Source organism: Tachyglossus aculeatus, chromosome 1, assembly GCF_015852505.1.
Source record: "Tachyglossus aculeatus isolate mTacAcu1 chromosome 1, mTacAcu1.pri, whole genome shotgun sequence".
Classification (NCBI taxonomy): domain Eukaryota; kingdom Metazoa; phylum Chordata; class Mammalia; order Monotremata; family Tachyglossidae; genus Tachyglossus; species Tachyglossus aculeatus.
This window is the reverse complement of record NC_052066.1, coordinates 10,151,011-10,168,480: the sequence shown is the minus strand read 5'-3', so window position 1 is coordinate 10,168,480 and position 17,470 is coordinate 10,151,011. Positions and strand designations below refer to the sequence as shown.

At 45.3% G+C, this 17,470-nt stretch overlaps 1 protein-coding gene across 1 annotated transcript in view; it reads left to right on the top strand.

Annotated features, from left to right (window-relative positions):
• SLC11A1 (solute carrier family 11 member 1) overlaps positions 1 to 17,470 on the top strand; it is a 66,737-nt gene that overhangs the window by 37,887 nt on the left and 11,380 nt on the right. Inside the window, exons 9-11 of the mRNA XM_038755404.1 lie at positions 8,581 to 8,739; positions 12,546 to 12,632; positions 15,341 to 15,460. Coding sequence (XP_038611332.1) covers positions 8,581 to 8,739; positions 12,546 to 12,632; positions 15,341 to 15,460 — 366 coding nt within the window. The remainder of the gene's footprint in view (positions 1 to 8,580; positions 8,740 to 12,545; positions 12,633 to 15,340; positions 15,461 to 17,470) is intronic.

Sequence of the window (17,470 nt, the reverse complement as noted above, 5' to 3'; positions counted from 1 at the left end):
CAATAAATACGATTGATGATGATATAGTAAGCACTTAACAAATAGCAGAATTATTATTATTATCAGGGGAGAATGGCCAGGGGGTGGGCCAGGGGAGAAAGCCTGGGGGCGGGGATGGGGAGAAGGGTCCAGGCTCCCTGGTCAAGCTGGGAGGAGGCAGCTGAAGGACAAAGCCCCCAACCCGATTTTCTCTCTCTCGCTCTCTCCCTTTAGCCCTGCTTTTTCTCTATTCATTCATTCAATCGTATTTATTGAGCGCTTACTGTGTGCAGAGCACTATACTAAGCGCTTGGGAAGTACAAGTTGGCAACATATAGAGACGGTCCCTACCCAACGACGGGCTCACAGTCTAGCCCCACACTCTCTACAGAGAAGCAGGGTGGCTCAGTGGAAAGAGCCCGGGCTTTGGAGTCAGAGGTCATGGGTTCAAATCCCGCTCTGCCCATTGTCAGTTGTGTGACTTTGGGCAAGTCACTTCACTTCTCTGTGTCTCAGTTCCCTCGTCTGTAAAATGGGGATTAAGACTGTGAGCCCCCTGTGGCACAACCTGATCACCTTGTAACCTCCCCAGCGCTTAGAACAGTGCTTTGCACATAGTAAGCGCTTAACAAATGCCATCATTATTATTTTTATTAGAAGCCGCATGGCTTAGTAGTTAGAGCCTGGGCCTGTGACACAGAAGGTCCTGGGTTTTAATCCCGGCTCCGCCACATGTCTGCTGTGTAACCTTGGGCAAGTCACTTCACTTAGCAGTTCCTTCATCTGTAAAGTGGGCCAAGTGAAAGAGTCCGGGCTTGGGAGTCAGAGGTCATGGGTTCGAATCCCGCTCCGCCTCTTCAATCAATCAATCAATCGTATTTATTGAGCGCTTACTGTGTGCAGAGCACTGTACTAAGCGCTTGGGAAGTACAAGTTGGCAACATATATATAGATAGATATAGATATATATATAGAGAGAGAGAGAGACGGTCCCTACCCAACAGTGGGCTCACAGTCTAGAAGGGATTATTATTATTATTATTTCAATCAATCATATTTATTGAGCGCTTACTGTGTGCAGAGCACTGTACTAAGCGCTTGGGAAGCACAAGTTGGCAACATATATATAGATAGAGAGAGAGAGAGAGAGAGAGAGAGAGAGAGAGACGGTCCCTACCCAACAATCAATCAATCAATCAATCAATCGTATTTATTGAGCGCTTACTATGTGCAGAGCACTGTACTAAGCGCTTGGGAAGTACAAATTGGCAACACATAGAGACAGTCCCTACCCAACAGTGGGCTCACAGTCTAAAAGGGGGAGACAGAGAACAGAACCAAACATACCAACAAAATAAAATAAATAGGATAGAAATGTACAAGTAAAATAAATAAATAAATAAATAAACAGAGTAATAAATATGTACAACCATATATACATATATACAGGTGCTGTGGGGAAGGGAAGGAGGTAAGATGGGGGGATGGAGAGGGGGACGAGGGGGAGAGGAGGGAAGGGGATCAGTGTGGGAAGGCCTCCTGGAGGAGGTGAGCTCTCAGCAGGGCCTTGAAGGGAGGAAGAGAGCTAGCTTGGTGGATGGGCAGAGGGATTGGGGGCATTCCAGGCCCGGGGGATGACGTGGGCCAGGGGTCGACGGCGGGACAGGCGAGAACGAGGTACAGTGAGGAGATTAGCGGTGGAGGAGCGGAGGGTGCGGGCTGGGCTGGAGAAGGAGAGAAGGGAGGTGAGGGAGGAGGGGGCCAGGGGATGGACAGCCTTGAAGCCCAGGGTGAGGAGTTTCTGCCTGATGCGCAGATTGATTGGTAGCCACTGGAGATTTTTGAGGAGGGGAGTAATATGTCCAGAGCGTTTCTGGACAAAGATAATCCGGGCAGCAGCATGAAGTATGGATTGAAGTGGGGAGAGACACGAGGATGGGAGATCAGAGAGAAGGCTGGTGCAGTAGTCCAGACGGGATAGGATGAGAGCTTGAATGAGCAGGGTAGCGGTTTGGATGGAGAGGAAAGGGCGGATCTTGGCAATGTTGCGGAGCTGAGACCGGCAGGTTTTGGTGACGGCTTGGATGTGAGGGGTGAATGAGAGAGCGGAGTCGAGGATGACACCAAGGTTGCGGGCTTGTGAGACGGGAAGGATGGTAGTGCCGTCAACAGAGATGGGAAAGTCAGGGAGAGGACAAGGTTTGGGAGGGAAGACAAGGAGCTCAGTCTTCGACATGTTGAGCTTTAGGTGGCGGGCGGACATCCAGATGGAGATGTCCTGAAGGCAGGAGGAGATGCGAGCCTGGAGGGAGGGGGAGAGAGCAGGGGCAGAGATGGAGATCTGGGTGTCATCAGCGTAGAGATGATAGTTGAAGCCGTGGGAGCGAATGAGGTCACCAAGGGAGTGCGTGTAGATCGAGAACAGAAGGGTACTGAGAACTGACCCTTGAGGAACCCCCACAGTAAGGGGATGGGAGGGGGAGGAGGAGCCCGCAAAAGAGACTGAGAAAGAACGACCGGAGAGATAAGAGGAGAACCGGGAGAGGACGGAGTCTGTGAAGCCAAGGTCAGATAGCGTGTAGAGGAGAAGGGGGTGGGCCACAGTGTCAAAGGCAGCTGAGAGATCGAGGAGGATTAGGACAGAATATGAGCCGTTGGATTTGGCAAGCAGGAGGTCATTGGTGACCTTTGAGAGGGCAGTTTCCATGGAATGAAGGGGACGGAAGCCAGACTGGAGGGGGTCGAGGAGAGAGTTGGTGTTGAGGAATTCTAGGCAGCGCGTGTAGACAACTCGTTCAAGGAGTTTGGAAAGGAATGGTAGGAGGGATATGGGACGATAACTAGAAGGTGAGGTGGGGTCAAGAGAGGGTTTTTTTAGGATGGGAGAGTGGGCTCACAGTCTAGAAGGGATTATTATTATTATTTCAATCAATCGTATTTATTGAGCGCTTACTGTGTGCAGAGCACTGTACTAAGTGCTTGGGAAGTACAAGTTGGCAACATATATATAGATAGATATAGATATACATATATAGAGAGAGAGAGACGGTCCCTACCCAACAGTGGGCTCACAGTCTAGAAGGGATTATTATTATTTTTATTATTATTATTTTAATCAATCGTATTTATTGAGCGCTTACAGTGTGCAGAGCACTGGACTAAGCGCTTGGGAAGTACAAGTTGGCAACATATATATATATAGATATAGATATATATATAGAGAGAGAGAGAGAGAGACGGTCCCTACCCAACAGTGGGCTCACAGTCTAAAAGGGATTATTATTACTATTATTATTTCAATCAATCGTATTTATTGAGCGCTTACTGTGTGCAGAGCACTGTATTATCATATCATCATAATATTATTATATTATATAATAATATGCATTATCATATTATTATATTAGAATATTATTGCCTCTTGTCAGCTGTGTGACCTTGGGCACGCCACTTCACTTCTCTGTACCTCAGTTACCTCATCTGTAAAATGAGGATTAAGACTGTGAGCCCCCCGGGGGACAACCTGATCACCTTGTATCCCCCCCAGCGCTTTGAACAGTGCTTCGCACATAGTAAGCGCTTAACAAATACCATTATTATTATTATTATTACATTGCCATGCACACGGTAAGCGCTCAATAAATATGACTGAATGAATGATGAAGACTGTGAGCCCCGTGTGAGACAGGAACTGTGTCCAACCTAATTTGAATCTACCCCAATGCTTAGAACAGTGTTGGCACATGGTAAGCACTTAAGAAATACCATAATTATTATTATTATTTCCCCCCCTCAACCCTCTCTCTAGCCCCACCCTCTCCAAGCTCCACCTGTGTGCGCCTGCTGGTTGACCTTGGGCAAGTCACATCACTTCTAGTGATGTCTAGTCTAGTGTCTAGACTAGTGTCTAGTGTCTAGTGATGTCACAGTCTAGTCTTCTAGCCTGTGAGCCTGCTGTTGGGTAGAGACCGTCTCTATATGTTGCCAGCTTGTACTTCCCAAGCGCTTACTACAGTGCTCTGCACACAGTAAGCGCTCAATAAATATGATTGAGTGAATGAATCACTTCTCTGGGCCTCAGTTCCTTCATCTGTCAAATGGGGATGAAGACTGGAAGCCCCACGTGGGGCAGGGACTGTGTCCAACCCCATTGTCTTGTATCTACCCTGGCGCTTAGAACAGCATCTGGCACATAGCGCTTAACAAATGCCACAACTATTATTGGCTCCGACTTCTCTCTGTAGCCTTGTCTACTCACTGTAGTGATAATAATGGTGTTTGTTAAGCGCTTACTATGTGCCAAGCACTGTACTAAACACTGGGGTGGATACAAGTGGGTTGGGCACAGTCTCTGGTCCACGTGGGGCTCACAATCCCAATCCCCATTCATTCATTCATTCATTCATTCATTCATTCAATCGTATTTATTGAGCGCTTACTGTGTGCTGAGCACATTTGACAGATGAGAGAACTGAGGCCCAGAGAAGTGAAGTGACTTGCCCAAGGACACACAGCAGACACGTGGTGGGGGCAGGATTAGAACCCATGACCTTCTGACTCCCAAGCCCAAGTTATATCGCCCCCGCCCTACCTCCTTCCCCTCCCCACAGCACCAGTATATATGTCTGTGCAGATTGATTACTCTATTTGACTTGCCCATATTTACTATTCTATTTATTTTGTTAAAATATTTATTTATTTTATAAACATTCTATTTATTTTGTTAATGATGTGCATTTAGTTTTAATTCTATTTGTCCTGACGACTTGACACCTGTCCACCTGTTTTGTTTTGTTGTCTGTCTCCCCCTTCGAGACTGGGAGCCCATTGTTGGGTAAGGACCGTCTCTATATGTTGCCAACTTGGACTTCCCAAGCGCTTAGTACAGTGCTCTGCACACAGTAAGCACTCAATAAATACGATTAAATGAATGAATGAATGAATATATCCTCTACACCATGTTCCTTCCCTAGCCCCGCCTGTCTCTCTCTCTCTAAAGCTCTGCCTTCTCCCGGCTTTGCCACTTCTCTGCTGTGAGACCTTGGACAAGTCACTTCACTTCTCTGGGTCTCAGTTCTCTCATCTGTAAAATGGGGATAGAGACTGTGAGCCCGGTGTGGGACAGGGACTACTGTGTCCAACCCTATTTCTTTGTATTTATCCCAGAGCTTAGAACAGTGCCTGGCACATAGGAAGCGCTTAACAAAATCGAGAACCACTGTGACTTAGTGGAAAGCCCTCGGGTTTGGGAGTCAGAGCACTTGGGTTCTCATCCCAGCCCTGCCACTTGTCAGCTGTATGACCTTGGGCAAGCCACTTAATTCCTCTGGGCCTCAGTGACCTCATCTGTTGAATAATAATGGCATTTATTAAGCGCTTACTATGTGCAAAGCACTGTTCTAAGCACTGGGGAGGTTACAAGGTGATCAGGTTGTCCCACGTGGGGCTCACAGTCTTAATCCCCTTTTCCCCTTTTTACAGATGAGGGAATTGAGGCCCAGAGAAGTGAAGTGACTTGCCCAAAGTCACCCAGCTGACAATTGGCGGAGCCGGGATTTGAACCCATGACCTCTGACTCCAGAGCCCGGGCTCTTTCCACTGAGCCACACTACTTCCCCGCTTACTATGTGCAAAGCACTGTTCTAAGCACTGGGGAGGTTACAAGGTGATCAGGTTGTCCCACAGGGGGCTCACAGTCTTCATTCCCATTTTCCAGATGAGGTCACTGAGGCACAGAGAAGTGAAGTGACTTGCCCAAAGTCACACAGCTGACAATTGGTGGAGGCAGGATTTGAACCCATGACCTCTGACTCCAAAGCTCGGGTTCTTTCCACTGGGCCACACTGCTTCTCTAATGAATGGGGATGAAGACTGTGAGGGGGCAACCTGATGACCTTGTATCCTCCCCAGTTTTTAGAACAGTGCTTGGCACATAGTAAATGCTTAACAAATACCACTATTAACCCTATAATTATTAATTAATGTTATTATTATTAACCCAACCCTCTCTCAATCAATCAATCAATCATATTTATTGAGCACTTACTGTGTGCAGAGCACTGTACTAAGCGCTTGGGAAGTCCAAGTTGGCAACATATAGAGACAGCCCCTACCCAACAGTGGGCTCACAGTCTAGAAGGGGGAGACAGAGAACAAAACCAAACATACTAACAAAATAAAATAAATAGAATAGATATGTATAAGTAAAATAAATAAATAAATAGAGTAATAAATATGTACAAACATATGCATATATACAGGACATATACATCTCACTTCTTTGCTCTGCCTTCTTTCTCTCTCTCTGAACCCACCCCAAGTCTCCTGGCTTTACCCCTCTCTCATTTCTCTCCTCCCTCCTTGGGCTGGGGGCCGGGACTCCAGTCATTCATTCAATTGTATTTATTGAGCACTTACTGTGTGCAGAGTAATAATAATGATCCCATTTATTAAGCGCTTACTACGTACAAAGCACTGTTCTAAGCGCTGAGGAGGTTACAAGGTGATCAGGTTGTCCCACGGGGGGCTCACAGTCTTCATCCTCATTTTACAGGTGAGGGAACTGAGGCACAGAGGAGTTAAGTGACTTGCCCAAAGTCACACAGCTGACAATTGGTGGAGCCGGGATTTGAACCCATGACCTCTGACTCCAAAGTCCGGGCTCTTTTCACTGAGCCATGCTGCTTCTCTGAGTAATAATAATAATAATAATAATAATAATAATAATAATAATAATAATAATTGCATTTATTAAGCGCTTACTGTGTGCAAAGCACTGTTCTAAGCGCTGGGGAGGTTACAAGGTGATCAGGTTGTCCCACGTGGGGATCACAGTCTTCATCCCCATTTTACAGATGAGGTCACTGAGGCATAGAGCAGTGAAGTGACTTGCCCAAAGTCACCCAGCTGACAATTGGTGGAGCCGGGATTTGAACCCATGACCTCTGACTCCAAAGTCCAGGCTCTTTTCACCGAGGCACGCTGCTTCTCTGAGTAATAATAATAATAATAATAATAATAATAATAATGGCATTTTTTAAGCGCTTATTATGTGCAAAGCACTGTTCTAAGCACTGGGGAGGTTCAAGGTGATCAGGTTGTCCCACGTGGGGCTCACAGTCTTAATCCCCACTTTACAGATGAGGGAACTGAGGCATAGAGAAGTGAAGTGACTTGCCCAAAGTCACCCAGCTGACAACTGGCAGAGCCGGGATTTGAACCCATGACCTCTGACTCCAAAGCCCAGGCTCTTTCCACCGAGCCACGCTGCTTCTCTGAGTACTGTACTGAGCGCTTGGAAAGTATAATTGGGCAACAGATAGAGACAATCCCTCCCCAACAACGGGCTCACAGTCTAGAAGGAGCGTGGCTCAGTGGAAAGAGCCAGAGGTCACAGGTTCCAATCCCGGCTCCACCAACTGTCAGCTGGGTGACTTTGGGCAAGTCACTTCACTTCTCTGGGCCTCAGTTCCCTTATCTGTCAAATGGAGATGAAGATGGCCAGCCCCCCGGGGGACAATCTGATCACCTTGTTACCTCCCCAGCATTTGGAACAGTGCTTTGCATATAGTAGTAATAAATGCCATCATTATTATTATAATCATTATATTATTATAATATACAATAATATATATCATCACAACTTACATAGTATATCATAATATAATATAGCATATAATATAATTACATTAATAACAATATATAATACAATATTATAATATTACAACATTGCATTATATTGATAATATATCGTATATTAATTATAATTAATGATAATTACATCATGACATAATAACATACTATACTATACTATAATATAATATAATAATATACTATAATATACTATAATATACTATAATATACTATAATATAATATAATATAATATAATATAATATAATATAATATAATATAATATAATATAACATATAATATAACATAACATAACATAATATAACATAATATAACATAATACAATTAATATAAAATATAATATAATATAACATAATATATAATATAATATAATAATAATAATATAATATAATATAATATAATATAATATAATATAATATAATATAATATAATATGATATAATACAATATAATATAATGTAACATAACATAATATAATATAATTAATATAAAATATACTATAATATAATATAATATAATATAATATAATATAATATAACATATAATATAACATAACATAACATAATATAACATAATATAATATAATTAATATAAAATATAATATAATATGATATAATATATAATATAATATAATATAATATATAATAGAATAGAATAGAATAGAATAGAATATAGCATATAATATAATGTAACATAACATAATATAATATAATTAATATAAAATATAATGTAATATAATATAATATAACATAACAATATAATATAATATAATATAATATAATATAACATAACATAATAATATAATATGATATAATATAATATGATATAATATGATATAATAATAATTATTATTATAGAAGGGGAGACAGACAACAAAACAAACCAAGTAGACAGGGGGCCTGGGGTCTTGGGGCCAGAGGCCCGTCCCCTGAGAGGTCCCCATCTTTGCAGTCCCGAAGGATTCAGCGCAGCCGACCAGCCGAAGTCCGAGAGGCCAATATGTACTTCCTGACCGAAGCCTCACTAGCCCTCTTCGTGTCCTTCCTCATCAACCTCTTCATCGTGGCAGTGTTCGCCCAGGCCTTCTACGGGCACACCAACCTCAGCGTGGTGAGTCCTCTAAACCAATAATTCATTAATAATGATAATGGCATTTATTAAGCACTGACTATGTACAAAGCACTGTTCTAAACACTGGGGAGATTACACGGTGATCAGGTTGTCCCACAGAGGGCTCACAGTCTTCATCCCCATTTTACCGATGAGGGAACTGAGGCCCAGAGAAGCAAAGTGACTCGCCCGAAGTCACCCAGCTGACAAGTGGAGGAGCCGGGATTTGAACCCATGACCTCTGACTCCAAAGCCCAGGCTCTTTCCACTGAGCCACGCTGCTTCGCAGCCACGCTGCTTCTCACTGTGGGTAGGGAATCAATCAATCATATTTATTGAGCGCTTACTGTGTGCAGAGGACTGTACTAAGCGCTTGGGAAGTACAAGTTGGCAACATATAGAGACAGTCATCATCATCATTCGTATTTATCGAGCGCTTACTGTGTGCAGAGCACTGTACTAAGCGCTTGGGAAGTACATGTTGGCAACATATAGAGACAGTCATCATCACCAATCGTATTTATTGAGCGCTTACTGTGTGCAGAGCACTGTACGAAGCGCTTGGGAAGTACAAGTTGGCAACATATAGAGACAGTCATCATCATCAATCGTATTTATCGAGCGCTTACTGTGTGCAGAGCACTGTACTAAGCGCTTGGGAAGTACAAGTTGGCAACATATTGAGACGGTCCCTACCCAACAGTGGGCTCACAGTCTAGAAGGGGGAGGATGTGTCTGTTCTACTGTTAGAGAGTCCTCTTACAGTGCTTTGCACACAGTGAGCGCTCAATAAATACAGTTGAGTGTTTGTACTTCCCAAGCGCTTAGTACAGTGCTCTGCACACAGTAAGCGCTCAATAAATAGGACTGAATGAATGAATGAATGAATTGATGTCTGTAGGCAGGGAATGTGTCTGTTATATTGTTGTATTGTACTCTCCCAAGCGCTTAGTGCAGTAAGTGCTCAAAAAATACGATTGAATGTATTGATGTCTGAGGGCAGGGAATTTGTACGTTTATTCATTCATTCATTCAATCGTATTTATTGAGCACTTACCGTGTGCAGAGCACTGTACTAAGCGCTTGGGAAGTACAAGTTGGCAACATATAGAGACGGTTCCCTACCCAACAGCGGGCTCACAGTCTAGAAATTGTATTTATTGAGCGCTTCCTGTGTGCAGAGCACTGTACTAAGCACTTAGGAAGTACAAGTTGGCAACATAGGTCCCTACCCAACAAGGGGCTCACAGTTTAGTGTTGTATTGTTCTCTCCCAAGTACTTAGTACAGTGCTTTGCACACGGTAAGCACTCAATTTGATTGAATGTATCAATGTCTGTCAATCCCCACTCTGGACTGTAAGTTCGTTGTGAGCAAGGAATGTGTCTGTTTAATGTTGAATTGTATTCTCCTCAGCGCTTAGTACAGTGCTCTGCACACAGTAAGTCTGTCAACCCCCACTCTAGACTGTAAGGTCGTTGTGAGCAAGGAATGTGTCTGTTTAATGTTGAATTGTATTCTCCTCAGCGCTTAGTACAGTGCTCTGCACACAGTAAGTCTGTCAACCCCCACTCTAGACTGTAAGGTCGTTGTGAGCAAGGAATGTGTCTGTTTAATGTTGAATTGTATTCTCCTCAGCGCTTAGTACAGTGCTCTGCACACAGTAAGTCTGTCAACCCCCACTCTAGACTGTAAGTTCGTTGTGAGCAAGGAATGTGTCTGTTTAATGTTGAATTGTATTCTCCTCAGCGCTTAGTACAGTGCTCTGCACACAGTAAGCGCTCAATAAATGCGATTGAATGAATGAATGAATGAATCTGGGGTCCGGGACCCCCACCATTCTCCCGTCAGTCCAGCCCAGATCCCCACCCCCCCAACCCCCCTTTCTCTGTGTCCGTCCCCCTCCCCCACCCAGAATAATAATAATAATAATAATAATAATAATAATAATAAATAATGGTGTATCCTCCCCAGCGCTTAGAACAGTGCTTTGCACATAGTGAGCGCTTAACAAATGCCAATTATTATTATTATTATTATTGTTAAGCGCTTACAGGGTGCAAAGCACTGTTCTGAGCGCTGTGAGGTGGGGGGGAGATACAAGATGATTAGGTTGTCCCACGAGGGGCTCACAATCTTAATCCCCATTTTACAGATGATGTAACTGAGGCACAGAGATGTTAAGTGACTTGCCCAAAGTCACACAGCAGACAAGGGGCGGAGCCGGGATTAGAACCCACGACCTCTGGCTCCCAAGCCTGGGCTCTTTCCACTGAGCCACACTGCTTCTCTTAATCCAGAACCACCGAGAAGCAGAGCATGTTGTAGTGGGTAGAGCCCAGGCCCGGAAGTCAGAAGGTCGTGGGTTCTAATTCCGCTCCACCGCTAATCTGCTATGTGACCTTGGGCAAATCACTTCATTTCTCTGGGCCTCAGTTCCCTCATCTGTAAAATGGGGATGAAGGTTGTGAGTCCCACGTGGGACAGGGACTGTGTTCAACCCAATTTGCTTGCATCCACCCCATTGCTTACTACAGTGCCCGGCACATAGTAAGCGCTTAACAAATACCACAACTGAACCCCCTTCTTCCTCTCCCCCTCCTCCCCCTCCCCTCCCCCCCCACCTTACCTCTTTCTTCTCCCCACAGCACCTATATATATGTATATATATATATGTTTGTACGGATTTATTACTCTATTTATTTTACTTGTACATATTTATTCTATTTATTTTATTTTGTTAATATGTTTGGTTTATGTTGTTGGTCTCCCCCTTCTAGACTGTGAGCCCACTGTTGGGTAGGGACCGTCTCTATATATTGCCAACTTGTACTTCCCAAGTGCTTAGTACAGTGCTCTGCACACAGTAAGCGCGCAATAAATATGATTGATGATGATGATGATGATGATAAATATGATTGAATGAATGAATGAATATTATTATTATTAACCCATCTCTCTGTGTCTCTCCCACCTGTCTCTCCATGTCTCTGTCTCCCACTCTGTGTATGCGTTGGGTGGCGGGAGGGCCTTGTCAGCTGTATGACTTTGGACAAGTCACTTAACTTCTCTGTGCCTCAGTTCCCTCATCTGTAAAATGGGGATGAAGACTGTGAGCCCCCCGTGGGACAACCTGATCACCTTGTAACCTCCCCAGGGTCAGAACGGTGCTCTGCACATAGTAAGCGCTTAATAAATGCCATTATTATTATTACTATTATTATTATTATTATTATTATTATTTTTAGAGAAGCAGCATGGCTCAGTGGAAGAGCCTGGGCTTGGGAGCCAGAGGTCATGGGTTCTAATCCCCGCTCCGCCACTTGTCAGCTGGGTGACTTTGGGCAAGTCACTTCACTTCTCTGGGCCTCATTTACCTCACCTGTAAAATGGGGGTTAAGACTGTGAGCCCCCCATGGGACAACCTGATCACCTTGTAACCTCTCCAGGATTAGAACAGTGCTCTGCACATAGTAAGTGCTTAATAAATGCCATTATTATTATTATTATTATTAGAGAAGCAGCGTGGCTCAGTGGAAGAGCCCGGGCTTGGGAGCCAGAGGTCATGGGTTCTAATCCCCGCTCCGCCACTTGTCAGCTGGGTGACTTTGGGCAAGCCACTTCACTTCTCTGGGCCTCATTCACCTCAGCTGTAAAATGGGGGTTAAGACCGTGAGCCCCCCATGGGACAACCTGATCACCTTTCATCCCCCCCAGGGCTTAGAACAGTGTTTCGCACATAGTAAGAGCTTACCAAATGCCATTATTATTATTATTATTATTATTATTATTATTATTATTATTCAGCATGAAGTCTGTGTCAACAGCAGCAGCTCCTACTCCAACATCTTCCCCAGGAATAACCTGACGGTGCAAGTGGACATTTACAAGGGGGTGCGTGCTTGGGAAGGGGAACAGTGAGGGATGGGAGGGAAAAGGGATGGGGGGGACGTTGTGGGGGGTGGGAAAAGCAGTGGGGGGTGGGAAAAGCAGGGAACAGTGGCTGCCGGAACTCACCATGGGCAGGGAATGTATCTGTTCATTGTTGGATTGTCCTCTCCCAAGCGCTTAGTCCAGTGCTCTGCACACAGTAAGCGCTCAATACATACCATGGATGGACTGATTTAAATTCCTGCCTGTCAGCCCCTCTAGACCGTAGACTCGTTATGGGTAGGGAATGGGTCTGTTCTACTGTGCTATAATAATAATAATAATAATAATGGCATTTATTAAGCGCTTACTATGTGCAAAGCACTGTTCTAAGCGCTGGGAAGTTACAAGGTGATCGGGTTGTCCCACATGGAGCTCACAGTCTTAATCCCCATTTTTACAGATGAGGGAACTGAGGCTCAGAGAAGTTAAGTGACTTGCCCAAGGTCACACGGCAGACTTGGGGTGGAGCGGGGATTCGAACCCATGACCTCTGACTCCAAAGCCCGGGCTCTTTCCACTGAGCCACGCTGCTTCTCTATTGTCCTCTCCCAAGCGCTTAGTCCAATGCTCTGCACACGGTGTGCGCTCAGTACATATACAGTTGTCAGCTGTGTGGCTTTGGGCAAGCCGCTTAACTTCTCTGTGCCTCAGTTACCTCATCTGTAAAATGGGGATGAAGACTGTGAGCCCCCATGGGACAACCTGATCGCCTTGTAACCTCCCCAGTGCTTAGAACAGTGCTTTGCACATAGTAAGCGCTTATTAAATGCCATCATTATTATTATTATTATACACAGTGAGTTCTCACAGCCTGGCTCAGTGGAAAGAGCACAGGCTTTGATTATTATTATTATTATTTAATTATTTAATATTATTGGTTATATTAATATCATAATACATTATATTAATATATTGATATTCTTAATAATATTTATTATTTGATTATTATAATTATTTAATTATCGATAATAATAATAAACACAGCGCGCTCTCACAGCATGGCTCAGTGGAAAAAGCATGGGCTTTGGAGTCAGAGGCCATGGGTTCAAATCCCGGCTCTGCCAATTGTCAGCTGTGTGACTTTGGGCAAGTCACTTCACTTCTCTGGGCCTCAGTACCTCATCTGTAAAATGGGGATTAAGACTGTGAGCCCCCCGTGGGACAACCTGATCACCTTGTCAGCACTTAGAACAGTGCTTGGCACGTAGTAAGCGCTTAAACAAATACCATCATTATTATTAATACAGATCATGGATGGACTGATTTAAATTAATGCATGTACAGCCTCGCTAGACTGTAGTGGGCAGGGAATGTGTCTCATTGTTGTATTGTCCTCTCCCAAGCGCTTAGTCCAGTGCTGTGCATACAGTAAGCGCTCAATACATACCACAAATGGACTGATTTATATTACTACCTGTCAGCCCCTCTAGACTGTAAGCTTTGTGTGGGCAGGGAATTTGTTTACTGTTCTATTGGACTCTTCCAAGCGCTTAGCCCAGTGCTCTGCACACAGTAAGCGCTCAATACATCTCATGGATGGACTGTTTAAAATTTCTGCATAATATAATAATAATAATGGCATTTGTTAAGCGCTTACTTTGTGCAAAGCACTGTTCTAAGCGCTGGGGGGATACAAGGTGATCAGGCTGTCCCACGTGGGGCTCACAGTCATCATCCCCATTTTAGAGATGAGGGAACTGAGGCTCCGAGAAGTGAAATGACTTGCCCAAGGTCACACAGCAGACACGTGGCGGAGGCAGGATTCGAACCCACGACCTCTGGCTCCAAAGCCCGTGCTCTTTCCACTGAGCCATGCTGCTTCTCAGCCCCTCTAGACTGTCAACTCATTGTGGGCAGGGAATGCCCGCGATATTGTTCTACTGGACCCTCCCAAGCGCTTAGTCCAGTGCTCTGCCCACAGACAGCGCTCAACAAATAGGATTGAATGGAAGCAGAGTGGTGGGCGGCAGGGGGTCGCATAGTGGGGTGTCCTTCCTCCTTCCCTCCCCCTTATTTGATTAATGATGTGGATAGATCAATAATTCTATTTATTTTGATGCTATTGACGCCCGTCTACTTGTTTTGTTGTCTGTCTCCCCCTTCTAGACTGTGAGCCCGTTGTTGGGTAGGGATTGGTAGCGCTCAGTCCAGTGCTCTGCGCACAGTAAGCGCTCAATAAATACGATTGAATGAATGATTGCCGGAGAAGCAGCGTGGCCCAGTGGAAAGAGCCCGGGCTTTGGAGACACAGGTCATGGATTCCAATCCCGGCTCGTGTGACTTTGGGCAAGTCACTTCACTTCTCTGGGCCTCAGTTCCCTCATCTGTAAAATGGGGGTGAAGACTGTGAGCCCCCCGTGGGGCAACCTGATCACCTTTTAACCCCTCCAGCGCTTCAAACAGTGCTTGGCACATAGTAAGCGCTTAATAAATGCCATTATTATTATTATTCTTGTCTCTATCTGTTGCCCATTGTACTTCCCAATCAATCAATCGTATTTATTGAGCGCTTACTGCGCGCGGAGCACTGTACTAAGCGCTTGGGAAGTGCAAGCTGGCAACAAGTGCTTAGTCCAGCGCTCTGCACACAGTAAGCGCTCAGTAAATATGATTGAATGAATGAATGAATGGTCCCCGGCCCCCCACCCCGGGCCTGTCCTTCCCTACAGGGAGTGGTGCTGGGCTGCTTCTTCGGGCCGGCGGCCCTCTACATCTGGGCCGTGGGCATCTTGGCAGCCGGGCACAGCTCCACGATGACGGGCACCTACGCCGGACAGTTCGTGATGGAGGTAGGTAGCCGTGGGGACGGGAGGCCGGATGGGGAAGGGAAGGTGGTGGACGGCGGGCGGCTTCCAGAGGACCGGGCAGGACCGGGCGGAGAGGACCAGGGGCGGGGGGTGGTCAGAGAGACCACCCTAGGACTGAGCCCACTGTTGGGTAGGGACTGTCTCTATATGTTGCCAATTTGTACTTCCCAAGCGCTTAGTACAGTGCTCTGCACATAGTAAGCGCTCAATAAATACAATTGATGATGATGATGAGGAGGACTGGACATGACTGGGCAGAGGCCTCAAGAGGACCAGATGGAGAGGTCACTGGAGGACTGGACAGGACAGGACAGAGAGGCCCTGAGAGGACTGGATATAATAATAATAATAATGATAATAATAATAATAATAATGGCATTTGCTAAGCGCTTACTATGTGCAGAGCACTGTTCTAAAAAAATTCCCCACAGACAAGGCTTTCGTCCTCATTAGATGTTGGCCTCAGCCTACTCATCTGGGACTGTTCTGTTAAATTGCCAGACTATCTTTAATCATCAATCATCAATCGTATTTATTGAGTGCTTAAGCGCTCAATAAATACGATTGATGATGATGATGATGATGATGATGGTGCAGAGCACTGTACTAAGCGCTTGGGAAGTACAAATTGGCAACATCTACAGACAGTCCCTACCCAACAGTGGGCTCACAGTCTAAAAGGGGGAGACAGAGAACAAAACCAAACATACTAACAAAATAAAATAAATAGAATAGATATGTACAAATAAAATCAATAAATAAGTAGAGTAATAAATATGTACAAACATATATACATGTATACAGGTGCTGTGGGGAAGGGAAGGAGGTAAGAAGGGGGGGATGGAGAGGGGGACGAGGGGGAGAGGAAGGAAGGGGCTCAGTCTGGGAAGGCCTCCTGGAGGAGGTGAGCTCTCAGCAGGGCCTTGAAGGGAGGAGAGATGGAGAGGTCCCTGGAGGACTGGACAGGACAGAGAGGCCCTGAGAGGACTGGATATAATAATAATAATAATAGTAATAATAATAATAATAATAATGGGATTTGCTAAGCGCTTACTATGTGCAGAGCACTGTTCTGAGCGCTGGGGGGGATACAAGGGGATCAAGTTGTCCCACGTGGGGCTCACAGTCGTCATCCCCATTTTACAGATGAGGGAACTGAGGCACAGAGAAGTTAAGTCTACACTCACTCCCTTGGTGACCTCATTTGCTCCCACGGCTTCAACTATCATCTCTACGCTGATGACACCCAGATCTACATCTCTGCCCCTGCTCTCTCCCCCTCCCTCCCTCCCATGAGGCAACTGAGGCTCAGAGAAGTGAAGTGACTTGCCCAAGGTCACCCAGCAGACACGTGGCGGAGCCGGGATTCGAACCCATGACCTCGGACTCCAAAGCCCGGGCTCCTTCCACCGAGCCACGCTGCTTCTCTGACCAGATATAACCAGACAGAGAGGACAAGACTGGGCAGAGAGGCCCCGAGAAGACCGGACGTGAACAGACGGAGAGGCCCTGAGGGGACCGGCTACACCGGACAGAGAGGACAAGACAAGCAGCGGGGCTCAGTGGAAAGAGCCCAGGCTTTGGAGTCAGAGGTCATGGGTTCGAATCCCGGCTCCTCCAATTGTCAGCTGGGTGACTTTGGGCAAGTCACTTCACTTCTCTGGGTCTCAGTTACCTCATCTTTAAAATGGGGATTAAGACTGTGAGCCCCCAATGGGACAACCTGATCACCTTGTAACCTCCCCAGTGCTTTGCACATAGTAAGCGCTTAATAAATGCCATTATTATTATTATTATTATTATAAGACTGGGCAGAGAGGTCCCCAGAAGACATGAACAGACAGAAACACCCAGATACAACTGGACAGAGAGGCCCCGAGGAGATTGGAGAGCACCATGGAGGACCGGACACGACCAGACAGGGAGGCCCTGAGAGGACCGAACATGACTAGAAAAAGAGTCCGGGACAGGACGAGACAAAGTCCCAACAGA